At 36.9% G+C, this 14,281-nt stretch overlaps 1 protein-coding gene across 6 annotated transcripts in view; it reads right to left on the bottom strand.

Moving 5' to 3' along the window:
- LOC149564972 (sphingoid long-chain bases kinase 1-like) overlaps window positions 1-14,281 on the bottom strand; it is a 179,954-nt gene that overhangs the window by 7,392 nt on the left and 158,281 nt on the right. For 2 of the 6 annotated variants that reach the window (XM_089818508.1, XM_089818510.1), the window contains exons 7-9: window positions 3,353-3,795; window positions 3,186-3,248; window positions 1,543-2,067 (exon numbers count right to left, since the gene is read on the bottom strand). In XM_089818508.1, coding sequence (XP_089674634.1) covers window positions 1,993-2,067; window positions 3,186-3,248; window positions 3,353-3,795 — 581 coding nt within the window. In that variant the 3' untranslated portion in view covers window positions 1,543-1,992. Of the gene's footprint in view, window positions 1-1,542; window positions 2,068-3,185; window positions 3,249-3,352; window positions 3,796-6,293; window positions 6,927-10,955; window positions 10,994-14,281 lie in introns of those variants that run through there. The other 4 variants (XR_016361985.1, XM_089818509.1, XM_089818511.1 and 1 more) reach the window with 4 other exon arrangements.

Raw genomic sequence — 14,281 nt, 5'->3', positions numbered from 1 at the left:
TAGTTGGTACACTCAAATATCTTTACATTTACCCAAAGGAAAGTAATACTACATCAACAAAATTGTTACATGTCTAATTGAATTCGGATACATGTGGAAAGGAATAAGATACCCATTATCCATATTAGGTTAAGGTAGAATCTTGGCATGTCTTGTGCAAGTCTTGGCATTGGTGAAGACAAAAAGCAATTATAGACGCTTAACCTCCTAACTATGAACCTAGTGTATCCCCTCTCACTCTCCATTGAGAATGGCCCTACCCTGCGTAAGAAAGAGCATGGGAACACCATCACATCTTGCCACCTGAGAATCCTAGTGTTACAGTGTCAACCACTTAGTCAGTTAGACCTGGGATTTCCTCCTAACAGTCTATCTATCTAACTAGTGGCTATTCTAACCTCTAGTTATCACATTAGCATCAATTGCCACTAAACCTACCTTGGCCAGGGTTTCACATGGACACTATTTGCCCGATCACCCACCGCTCGACTTGACAAACAAGACATTTATCATTAGACCACCACGAGTTAACTAGGTTATATTATAGAGACACAACTTTACTCTCCTTGGTTATTCTTACTAACGTAATTCTAAAAATCTGCAAGACATTCCAACATAGTCCATGACTTCATGTTTTACATCTTTCATCTCAACCCAACTCGGTTGCCCTTGATGATTCATCAATATACCATTTATATTTATTGTGTTCACAAATTAATGGCCTTACAAATGGGTTTCCCATTCCTTAAGAGGTTATTGCATGTGAATTTGATGCTATTCTTTGATTTAAAACATGATTTACAAGATGGAAGACACAGTGTCTAGAGATAAGCTTTCCAATCTCACAAACATATAGCATTTGATGCCCCTATACTTGTGACTTTCCCAAATAGTCATTATTTTAAGAGTTATTATCAAGCCATAAATCAATACATCAGGCTTCAGCTCTCATAGGGTCATTCAAGTTTGATGACAAAGAGTAGTTATGCATTTATACAAAATGTTCATGCAAAATCTTTCATGAAACTTAGCATGTATAAACTCCAAAACATGTGCAAGCCCAATATCTTTCACGATACTAGACATGTATAAATTCGAAGTATACACAAAGTTCATATCTTTCATGAACTAGACATGTACTAATGCAGACTCAATAGCTTTCATGAACCACGTGTAATATCAATAAGGAAATTTTAATCAGTGGAGATGCAACTCGATGAGTACGAAACACTGGAAATATAGCTGCAACCATGATCTATTGTAGCAAGGTCACCCGAAATGCAATGCCAATAAATTCTTCGTAAAAGAAATCTTACAATCACTGATAACAAGGTGATTATTGCAAAATATGATGTAGTAGATATGAGAGTAAACACTCCAAATGCAAACTCAAACTGGTTTTGATCCTCGTATCTTATAGAAAGAGGCTCTGTTGTTTGAGCACATGAGTTGAAAAAGAGAGTTACATACATGGAAGAAGGCGCAAGGTGGCACATAGGAGTTACAATCTTGGCCTCAAAACGCAAGACCAAAAATATTGAATAAAAGAATATAGCCGATGGCTTTAAAATAATTCATTGATATTAAGTGAAATTAAATTATTCCCCATGTCTCACTATAATGGTATCTATCTTATTTACATATATTTGTATATGTTGCACACACCTATACATACATATACGTGATATTCCCAAATATACATATTTGTATGCATACGTTGTATTTTAAATATATGTATACATACATATGTGTCATAATTGAATATACGCATACATATGTATGTGTGTGACATGTACAGATGTGTACAAGTACCATGGTACCATTATACTAGAACATGTGTGACATTACAAGGACTTGAGGTCGACTCACTTCTCAAAGGTTAACATTTATCTTAATTTGCTTGACTACATATATGAATATTTATATATCTTATTATGCTTGTTGACCTAGATAGCTCATGGTGGTCACTTGACGTGTATCAAGTTTGTTTTGTTAACTTCGGTGGTAGGATGGTGCTCTCTTACCCAAATCCCTCTTTGTCAATGCTTCCCCCAGTCGTCGTGCTACCTACAAGAAGAATTAGCATGGTGAAAGCATATACTACCATGTCGATCAACTATAATTACTCATTATAGCAAATTACCAATTTAACTACAATAGTGGGTAATTTAACTAATTTTTTACTTTTCACTTGAACATAACAATCAACAATTATTTTCATTCATATGAACTTCAAAAATGAGTAACTGATTTAACTAACTGCTTGAAATATCAACAATTAAATGAGTTTTTTTTTTTCAAAACAGCAAAATAGGGGATGTTAACATTTATATTTTGTAGTATTTGCCAACACCTCTACTGTTGGTGTGTTGATTTTATTTACTGCCTAAGAGTTGTGGTTGTGTGAGATCAACACCCTTGTTACGTTGCTTTTTCAATCAAAAACAATTTTAGGAAAAATTTGTAAATTTAAAGCAATTTCTTTAAGGCTAAAATGCATATTTTTCAAAGGTTCAGAAGTTTGTCATGCAAGAATAGTTTGTGGAAAACTAGTCATGCATTTACAGTAATATTTACTATTAGATGTTAAGTAGGAGTGAAAAAACAATTATTTGAGAGTTGCTTTTTAATTAAGATTTTGGTGGCTGGAAATCTGTAAAAGATCATACAAGGTTTGCTTATGTTCATGCCTGACATATTAATGGAACATACAGTTTTTTAAAAGAAAATAGATATCATAGTGAATCTCTCAACACCAAACTTGTAGTTTCTTGGTTTGGTGACATTTTAGAAAAGTTCTACAACTCCTTATAATTGTAAAGACACTTTGGATTTTCTGAAAAAATAATGTAATGAAATTGAAGATCAGTTCACTTTATATTGGTGAATTTGAAAACAGTATGTTATAAGTCAAATTCAATCGTAGAATACAAATGTTGGTGTTGATGTGGTCTGATGGTTAAATTGTAGTTAAGCTTCAAACCCTGTTGAGGGGCTATCAATGAATGTTTAAATGCAAATTTCTAATTTAATAGCTTTTCCTACAAAAGCAAAAAGGAAAAGCTGAAACATAGCATTGATTTATAGAAAGTTTTCTTGACATTATGAATTCAGTCATATCTTTTTCCAATCAAATACATTTTACGAGGGAACACTGAAATAAATACTGGACTATCAATTCTTACCAACTCCCCATCTATTCCACATGATAGTGTACCTTCCAGAGATTTAAGCCTCATACAGTGTACCTGGATTTTCATTAAAATGGAAAATTTCAGTTGCTTGAAGACAGTGTTCACATAGAGCATTAATCTTTGTACCAAACAATGTGGGGAGGTAGGAAGATTGCTACCTTTATGTATTTGACAAAGGGAAGTGAGATATGCTGACCATATTGCATCAATATTAGAAACCAAATAAGTTGAAAAGGATTGATCCTTTCAACCAAAAGAAGATCTAGAAAACCATCATCATGCTGTGCATGAGGAGCAAGGCTCTGAGACTTCAGGCATTGTACTGTTTTGCACTGGTGGTTGCAAATAATGATCCCAAGAAACAAACCTTTGCTTGATTTCCAATTGCCATTTTTGTTGAAATCACATCCTTGTAGTACTGTTTTTCTTGAATTGTCGGTTTCCCTTCTGCACAAAGCTGAATCACGGCTTACTGTTTCTTCTAGTGCTGGGATGTATTCAATCTCACATTCGTAGTATATCAAATGAAGAATCTTAATTAATCCGGCAATGAAATATCTCAAAGGACCAAACCTCTGGTAATTGATAGAAAGTTCAAGTACTGCATTTTGAAAAATGTTTCAGTATGTCTTGCATTTACATGGCATAAGTGTAAATGTTTTTCAAATGCCACAGGCTTATTCACAAAGCATTGCAAAATGAAATTCATAAAATAATTTTAAAATCCTTTCAAATATTTTTAGACATAAAGACATATTGGTAAGCTAAGTATATCCACATTTATGTCAAATCGTTAAGAAGCACCCTTGTATTGATGGTTTCTGGATTTGGCTGTGTGATTAATTTTTCCTTCAACATTTTAGATCATACTCCATGATCCATGATTGATCACATGATGTGTCGTGGAGCATGATCCAATGATGGGTCATGGAACATGATACCAAATGTTGACGGAAAAAGATCTGATAACAGAGTCAAATCCAGAAACCACGAAAACAATTTATCATGGACTGTGGAAACTTTATGTATTTAAGAAGTGCCATATTCAGATAAGTATCATTCCTTTTCTTAATTGAAGAAAAAAGTTTAAAATGTTCAAGAAACTTTCAGAGGAAAGAGCACTCAGATATGGGAAACAAAGGGAAGGATCTGGACATTACAATTGTGGGTTCATAGGGAGTGCACTAGGGTCTTTCATTAAGAACTAGAGGAAATCAGATGTTGATCCTATTTTTTCTTTTAAATGTGCTTGGAACTTCTTAGAAAAAAGTAGGATAGTTTTCCATATGGACCAATGATTTATACACTTCAGATTTCAGGGGTGAGGTTTGGTTTCAAATCTCCATGATTGTTGTTTTAACTTTTGGCTGTTCCTTTGCTCTGAGTTAGCTAATTGTTTATTGGGTACCTTTGGATTTGAAGGCCTGTTTTGTCCTAGGCTCTGGTTTCATTTTTTTTTTTAGCTCTCTTGTTATAAAGGGTTGTAGGATCCTTATAAACTCATCTTCAAGTTCATAACTCCAATCAAAAGCATTATCTAATATAAAATATAAAGTTTAACTATGATAAAAAAGTCCATAGACTATCAAATTTCAAAGACCATCCCAAATTGAAAACATTTTATAAATAGGAAACTGCCAATAGATATGATGATTCTCTTCTTTGTGCATCTTTCTATTCATTTTATGAAATTCTACTGAATAGTAAGCTCCAAACTGAAAAAGGCAATTGTTAAAAGTCGGTGCTAGCGAGTTACCAGGATGAGAGGATCCAGGGAAAGGAATGGGGATGGTAAGTGGATGGTTATCTATCTATAATTATATATCTATCTTTATGTCTATCTGTATGTCTGTCTATGTCTGTTCATCTGTCTACCTGCCTGCATGCCCGCCTCCCTGCCTATATGTCTAGCTGTCTCTCTATTTGTCTATTTGCCTATATCTCTCTATCTGTCTATCTATCTCTCTATCTGTATGTTTCTTTGTCCCTCTATCAATCTATTGATATGTCTAGTCTCTATGCAGGAATGTTCTCTACTGATAATAATTCAACTACTCCCATGAAACTATGATATGTACGATAAAAAGTAATTGTGATGGTTCGGATTGCATTAAAAATATTTAAATTATAACACAAACTATGGCTTTGTTTCATTTTCTAAGCTTATCATCTGTTGGTTTTTAATGGGATTAGGATTTTAAGTTTATGGTGGTCTGGACTATTGCATGTTATTGTTGGTGAGATATCCAATATATACCCAGACCTTGTTGCAAAGCCCCTGCAAAAATTCCAACCATCAAAAGTGTGGCAATCTATAAACATGACTACTGCTCCCTCATTCAAATGCCCATATTTTAGTTAGCTCTCATGACATTTTTCTTTGCCCTATCACGAATTCTTCACACGCAACATTCACGGCTTCAAAAAAAATCCTCAATGCACATTCAAAGTAATAGAAATGCCACAATTCCAACCTAATATGCAGCAAGGGGGCTCTCCCCTATGTTTTAGCATCCTCGGGATGTCCACAAACCAGAAATGTGGCTGCTTGCATGTTGATGATTATTTTTGTTGACTTCTTATTTACTCACTGCTCAAATCTATTGTTCCGGCTTTTGGGTAGTAAAGATGAAGAACATGAGATTGCAAGGGTTAAAAAGAGGCCAATGTTTTAAATTAGCAAAATCTAATGACCAGTCATTGGAATGTAGAGGGTAACTCATGTTCTTCTCCTATTGTTTTCTGCTTAAAAGTAAGGCCAAGTACTTGAGAATGTTCCAATAGTTGTGATAGCACTTGTTGATGAAATGCCCAATATTTTTGACAATTGCACAATTAGTTGATGGAAGAGGAATGAGTCCGCGAACACTAACTATGCGAAAGGAACAAGTACTTGTACTTGAGTTACAGTGTCTTTTTGTTTAGAAAAACCATATATTGTAACTTATATCAAAAAACTACAAATGGTATGAACGAAAAATCCATCAAATATATTTATATTTCACGATCAAAGCCACTTAACTGAAGTTATATTGAACAATAGAAACTATGCATACATTAGAGAAACACAAGGAAGACACTATAACTTCAATGCTTCACTTGCATTAACTTCAAATTCTATTCACAACAATTTATGCTCATTAGTTCCTATTTATAAAACAACCACCCCTGCTAATGACTACTAACTACTAACTTTACAAAGGATAAAAGAACTATATTTTATAGAGAATGCCTAAAAGATCAATGAGGAGATTAACTCAATCCGAGGTCTCGTATTTGTCTTCTAGAAACATCAAGATATTTTTAATATCTTTTACCCACTCTCACTAGCAGACGAAATAGTTGTACCTATCTCCACTATAGGACAAAAAATGACATGCTTCCCAAGGTTTCATGGGAGAATAAGAGAGAAGAGTAAGAAGAAGAAATATAATTTTGACTTTTAAATTTCACATCTTATTTGGCTACAGAAATCTCCCATTACTTTAACAATAAAGCATATTTGAAATATCTCTCCTTGTAATATTTCAATCTTCCACCTGATCCTTCAGTTGTAACCTTTGTTTCCATGTGTTCCTTGAGCTGATTCCATGGTTCTTTATGACATCCTTTTGTGAGTAGTAATGTTGAAATGCCTTTGTAGTCATACTTCATTTTCGCAATCTTGTAACTTCTGTCAATCTTGGGAGTCTTTGATGAACCAGCACTCTTCAATCTCTTTAGATGCATCTTCTGCATTTGCATGTTCACAAATATGTCTTCAGAAATTTATATGAGAACACCAAAAAACATTTCTAGCATTATTGGTAAACTCAAGAACATTGAAATTCAATGTCATCATAATCATCATCGTTATAATCATTCATTTTGAATTTGTCATAATCAAAGAATATCAACAATGCAATTGATCAGCCTCCATCGATCAAGAAATTGATATTGCATGCAAAGATCAACATTGTTTTGGACATTTGGATAGGCTTTAACTCACAACAACGGAATGCTGGATGGAATGAGGATAGAAGGAATGAAGTGCAATTCTCATTAAATCTTGGATTGGCATTGTTCATTCATCATGGATCAGGAATTTGGATAAGTGGAATATTGGATTCATAGTCATGTATAGGACTGTTGAGCTTTTCCTCATGCTTTGGATTGACAATTTGATCTTGACATGAAATAGCATTTTCACCATGAAGAGGAATCCCAGAACTTTCAGCTCTCCATGGATTAGCATTTTCATCTTTAGGTCAGACTATTTGTCTTTGAGTAAATGGCAAATATCTCTTCATGTTTTGGATTGAAATTTTCATGGTGGAGATCAAACTTCATAGCTTGGAAAGGAAAGTCGAATCTAGAAGGGAGTTGGGGATTTAAAGGTCAGATCTAGAAGGGAGTTGCAGATTTGAATGTCCAATAGAGGATTGAAATTTGTAGCAATTTGGAGATTTTGGAGGTGGTCTTAGAATTTTGGGGATTTTCCAATGTCAAGGATTTTGCAATATTGGGATTTTCCATCATCGGGGATTTTCAAATGTTTAAATTTTAGACTCTTTTGGATTTTTCTTTCAATCCAAAAATCCTTGCCATGAACAAAAGGTTGAACTTCCTCTTTGTTCAAGTTTTCCTTATTTTTGGGTGTTGTCGGGAAAATCTATATTGTAACCGACAAGTAGAATTGTATCCGAACGGGCACGTGACGGTTGAGTCACCCCTTCGGGAAGGTATATGTACACCGTTCGGAATGGACTTGGAAGCATCATCATTGTAATCAATCATATAGAGTATTGTAGTATCTTCTGTATACATGCAAATAATAAAAGGAATACTTCTATGTTACATGTTCTTTTCTATTGTCTGCATGCATTAATAAACCATATACCCTGTACGGTAAACATTGGGGGCAACTATTAGGAGCATTCTTGGATTTTTGGGAAAAATACTATCCAAAGGATGGTAAAATCCCCACCGTGATGAAAATTCGACCATGTCTTGTTTGTCTTTCATTCTTTTTAAGTCTTCGTGATGGTTCTTCATGTGTCAAAAGGATTATGGAATCCACATCTCTAGTGTAATGCCAACTTCTTTGTCCGTGGCCACATTTTCCCTTTTATTTTGCTCTATTGTTCCATGACTTGGTTAATTGAAACGACCATTTAAAATTGTGAAGTCATGGCAACTCTATCCATTTCATGCTTTCTTTTGTATTCCTTGCTTCTCTCTCGACCTATTCCTCAATGCAAAGTTCTAAATTTTCTTCAAAAACTATTCCTCCATCGTTTTATTGATCCCAAAAGAGAACCCTAGTATCCTAATAACCCTCAATCTTCATCATGTCTTTCTTGTTCAATCCAAATAAGCCTTCAAGTTGCAACTGGCTTGATCTCTGGAATACAAGATACAATCCAACTTTCCTGAATGCAAAGATACAATGTTGAATCTTGACAAAAATACTCCAAATGAAGAAAGATGATAAAACACAAACCTAAGGTAACGTAAGGGTGCAAAAGGTGAGAAGTGTTACAACTAGTAGTTGTTGTTGCACCAAAAGATCTGCCTATTGATGCTCGATACAGCCTCTAGACATATACAAGACACAGATGTTTAAGCCATGTCATGAATGCCCATGAGGGACACCGACAACATTACTCATCGCAGCCCGTGTGGATCCGAACCCGTAATCAAGCTTTGCTACCGCTTGTTAGTTGTCGTTGCACCAAAAGATCAACCTGTTGATGTTTGAAACAACCACCAGACACATAGAAGACACAAGAGGCAGTTAAGCCCAGAGTTGCCGAAAACTCCTTTGTCCCTCCTTGGGAACACGTATCCCCGTATCCAATTTGGAAACGTATCCAATACTCCTTGGATACACGTTGAATATTGCACCCATGTCAGCCTAAAATAAGTTGATTTCCAACCGTGCCAAATACTACATAATTTGTTTTTTAAGATTAGGCATAAATCCTCCCAAATTTGATGTAAAAAAAAAAATAATACAATTGTTTTAAAAAATGGTATAAACAAAACCGCACCAAATGAGAAAGACAACTAAAATGTTGTTCTATTCAGCAACCCGTTTTGTTGGGTTATCTTCTAATGCAACTCTACTATTTCTGCATATTGTAAAGTGTAATTGTTTTAAAAAATGGTATCAACAAAACCGCACCAAATGAGAAAGACAACTAAAATGTTGTTCTATTCAGCAACCCGTTTTGTTGGGTTATCTTCTAATGCAACTCTACTATTTCTGCATATTGTAAAGTGTAAAAATAACTTATAAATATTTATGTAGCATTTCTATGTCCATATTGTTTCTAAGCTAATGAAAAACTCATCTAATAACTTAGAAAATTGTGCTAAATATGTGTATGTGATATTTATTGATGTCATATCCAACTGTATCCATATTAAGGATCTTAAAAAATGGCCGTATCCATGCCCAAGACTGTATCCGTATTTCTATCTGTATCCATATCCATGCAACTTTGGTTAAGCCATGTCACAAATCCCCGCAAGGGATGTTGGCGCACTGCGAACAAGAAGTGAGGTTTTCCCATCTATGACGGAGCGTATGTGCAAGGCACAATAGGGATGACCACATGAAAAGTTAATTTGAAGTAAATGCTGAGTTGGATTACCTCAGGCATGAGGGTACCCAAAGGCATGAGGGTACCCAGTGTTACAAAAGTTGGGGCCATGGGACCCACCCTGTCTGCTGCAACCTTAAAGCTTCAAATAAATCTCAGCAACCTTATCAGGAATCACACTCAAGGAGCCGTAGGAAGTCAAAAGAGACAGCCCAGTAGCTTGGAGATGAGCAATTTATGTACTAATATATTTCAGTTGTTTCAATCAATTTGGTTACAGTTCAACAATCCAATTTGAATCAGGTTGGTTTTTTATATTGCTTTAAGGCTAAAAAATATTACTTAAATAATGTTCTGAACTTCTGCAACAAGATTTTGTGAATAATTTATTCACTATGTCCAGCGTCAATAATGAACTCATTTTGTATTTAGTTATTTAACTATTGGCAAAAAAAAGAAAAAAGAATACTCAGGGAAAAAGAAAATTGCAGAACTGGTGTAAATTTCAATAATAGATACTTTTAAATTTAGACATCAAGTCCATCCTTTACATGGATATATATTTTTATTATCAATGAAGGAAAGAAGAACAAACATTAATGTGTCCTTCCAATCAGCATGCTACACTGCCTTAAACCATGGCCCACACTATTGTCCCTTGCAAATATTATAATTATGCACTTGTCTATTTCCTACTGATGATGAAGGCTGTAAATAGTACAGAAATGTATAACTGTTTTATACAATGATTATTACCTCTCATCAAGATGTACGCTCACTGATTTAATTTTATGCTGCAACGTCCCCATTTTCAGCGAGTATGTGCAATTGATTGAGTTAGCTCATCATAGCAACCCTCATGAGCTGACAAGGTGATTTGAGGGTCCCACTTGTGGACTTACTATTTTTAGTAAGTCTATTTTTGGTAGTGCAATGGGTGGCTCTTGTTGTCGGTAAAATCTATAGTGTAGCCAATGGGTAGAGTAGTATCCGAACGGGTGCGTGATGCTTGAGTCACCCCTTCGGAAAGGTATATGTACATGTCCGAGATGGACTTTGGGAGCATCTATGGATCATTGTAGTCATTGTAATCGGATTGTAATCTGCAAATGCATACATAAATAAAGTACCTGTTCTGACTTGAATTGTGTTATACATGTGTTGAACTTCTTACCCTATGCGATAAACATTTGGCGCCATTGTCAGATGTACCTGGAACGAAGGAATGAGGATTAATGCCGAATTTGTTAAACAAGGATCGGAACAAAGTAAAAGATAAAAATGAACTAAGTACAACGAAAGAAATTTTAATTTTAACACAGCAAGCAGAGCGTAGACAGAGACTTCAGCAGATTGCCGAGGGGCACTGAAGGGGTGAAGAGGCACAGACGGAAGGAGTGCACTCACCTAGTAGGCTGAGGAGTGCCGAGGAATTGCTGGAAGAAACTCAACAACGCTTGAATTTGGTGGAGGAAACAAGGGAAGAATTCTTTAACCTGTATACACCAAGGGGAGAGTGTCCGAACGAAAGGGAAACAACTCGCACAGCTCGGAGTGCCGAGGGAGCACGAGCGTGGAGTGATCTTTTCGTTCCCGATACACCGGACGAACGGATACAGGCAGAGAATAGAACAACATCACTTGAAGACTTTTCACCAGACAACGCAGCTGTTGGAAACAAGATTGTTATCCAAAACAACGCAGAAGTCCAAAACAGCGTGGGAGCACAGAACAGCGCGGGAGTATAGAATAGCACGGGAGCTCAGAACAGCACGGGTACACAAGTACCTCAAAATCAAAGGAAAGTAACGATGGCATGCCATAAAGAAAAGTTACCCAAGTTTCACGGTGATGGTTCAGCAGACCCTATCAGACATTGTAAAACGTGTGAAACCATATGGACGGCAAATGGTGTGACGGATGAGGATGATTAGGTAAGACAATTTTCAGCAACCTTACGGGGTGTGGCGATAGATTGGTTTTTTGACATTAGTCCTCAGAAACTTAATACATGGGAGAATGTTAAAAAAGAATTTATAGCAGAATTCAGATTACTTCGAGATGATAATGAAATAGTGGCAGAAATCTACAGCACCAAACAAGAATGAGACAGTCCGAACCTATGCCAGGCGACTGAAAGAATTAATCGGAAAGATGGAGAGTCAACCAACGGATGGGCTGAAAAAACAGTGGTTCATGGAGGGGCTACGGCCGGCTCTTAAAAAGAAAATGAAGATTGTACCACCAGCATCGTACACCGATGCGTATACTCATGCCATGGATTTGGAAAGCGAATAGAAGACGAGTAAGAAGAAGAAGCATAAATCCTCTAATTCGGACGATTCATCCTCGAAAAGTAGTAGTAGTGATGAGGAATCGAACAAGAAGGTGAAAGCACTATAGAAAGACATGCTTCGGATGATGAAAGAATTTAAAAATTTGAAGAAGAATCCGAATACAATAAAAGGAGAACTGTGGTGCACAGATTGCAAGGAGGACGGCAATACAAAGGGTTCATGCCCGAAGAAGCAGTTTTGTGACATCGGCAGGTGGCGAGGCATTCCTTGAAAGAGTGCCTATTTAACTTGAAAACAAAGGGACACTAGCAGGTGTTACTAACGCAGGAAGCGTCGAACAATAGCAATAACATGGGCAATGACGCAACTTCAGGTGGCTATCGAAATAATAATAGATGCGGAAGGGGTGGAAATAATAACAATAACAATGGAGGTCAGAGTAGAATACAATATGATGTGAGTGGACGGCCGATGATACAGTGTAGGGCATGTAATCTTTGGGGTCACTTCACGAGGGACTATACTACGAAGGAGGCGCCGCAACTACTGTGCAGATGGTGTGGTCCAGGGGACCATGAAGATTCAAAATGTCCAAAGCAAAGCGTAAATTTATTAAGTATTGAAACAAGTAATGAGAACGTGTTGGCAATCACGCGGGAGTAGGCGAGGAAGGCAAAATATCCGAATGTGGAAGAAGAGAAGGAGAGGTTACAAAAAGCCCAAACAGAGATAGAGAAGCAAATGAAAGCGAAGAAGTCACAAGTAAAAGGCACTGCTAAAACTCCGAAGAGAAACTTAGCAGAACAAAACATGGTGAAACAAATAATACAAACGGAAGTGCCAATTAAATTAAATGATCTTCTTCTCACCATGCCATAGTTGTGTACGACTATTATAAATATGACACCGTCCCGACAGTGACGGAGGAAGCAAAGGATAGTAAGGAAACAACCACGACAACAGCAACAGACCCGATGTTACTAGCACTTACGACAAGTAGACACCCAACAGTGGTGGAGATGGGCATTCTGGGTACGGTGCTAACGGATACAATTGTAGATGGAGGATCAGGAGTGAACGTGCTACCAGAAGATATCTGGAAAAAACTTGGACAACCAACACTATGGCCACCCACCTTTCAGTTACTTACAGCAGATCAAAATGAAATAAAACCCTTGGGCACTCTAATGGCACAGCCGGTAACAATTCGGACACAACCATTTTTATTGGATTTCGTAGTCATTCCACTAAAGAGAAGAGAGTACGACGCCATCCTGGGAGGGGGTTGGCTGGTGCAAGCTAAGGTAAAGCATGACTAGAAAAGGAACACCCTGTCCATGGAGAAAGGAGGTAGGAGATTTATAATTGATTTGCATACGCAGATGGTAGGAGAAGCAGCGTCCTCGGACTTTGAAGGTGAAGGCGAGAGTGACGACGAAGGGAAAAAGAGGATGGAACCAGATGAAGAAGGGGTGCTAAGATTAGGAGGGTCAACTGATGACGACCTAGATTTCGTGAATGGACTGCTACACTGGCAAATGGAAGATTATGAGGTCTTTCCGCGCTGCAATATTTTGAGTGTCGAGGAAGGAAGAGAAGGCCATGAGTTTCCGAAGGAGTACAGTGAACTAAAGGAGGGAGAAGCGCATGTGGATGAAACACCTGCCCATACATTCAGTGAAGATAAACCAATAAAGTATGACTAGCCAACAGTGAAAACAATGAACTTGGGTGATGAGGAAAATCCGAAGAACATTCTTGTAGATGATTGGAACCCTATACTGAAGGCGGCAGCATTCAGAATATTCATGGAGTATAAAAATGTTTTTGCTTGGACGTATAAGGACTTAAAAGGAGTACCACCAGAACTATGTGTCCATCGAATACCACTAATCGAAGGCACGGTACCAGTACGGAAGCGACCGTACCGAATGAATAAAAACTATGCAGCACGGGTCACAGAAGAGATTGACAGGATGCTGGAGGCTAGTATCATCTTTAAAGTACAAACAAGTGAATGGGTATCACCGATCGTGATATCCTTGAAAAAGGATACGACACAGAGAAGAATATGTGTGGATTTTCGATGCCTAAATGCCATAACAATTAAAGACCCATTCCCAATACCGTTTATAGATAGCATTTTGGAGGAAGTGGCGAGGCATGAAATTTACTCATTCATGGATGGATTCTCAGGGTATAA

The sequence above is a fragment of the Cupressus sempervirens genome, chromosome 3 (assembly GCF_028749045.1).
Source record: "Cupressus sempervirens isolate cs-2001-9-10 chromosome 3, ASM2874904v1, whole genome shotgun sequence".
NCBI classification, from domain to species: Eukaryota; Viridiplantae; Streptophyta; class Pinopsida; order Cupressales; family Cupressaceae; genus Cupressus; species Cupressus sempervirens.
This window is presented reverse-complemented; position numbering and strand designations above follow the sequence as displayed.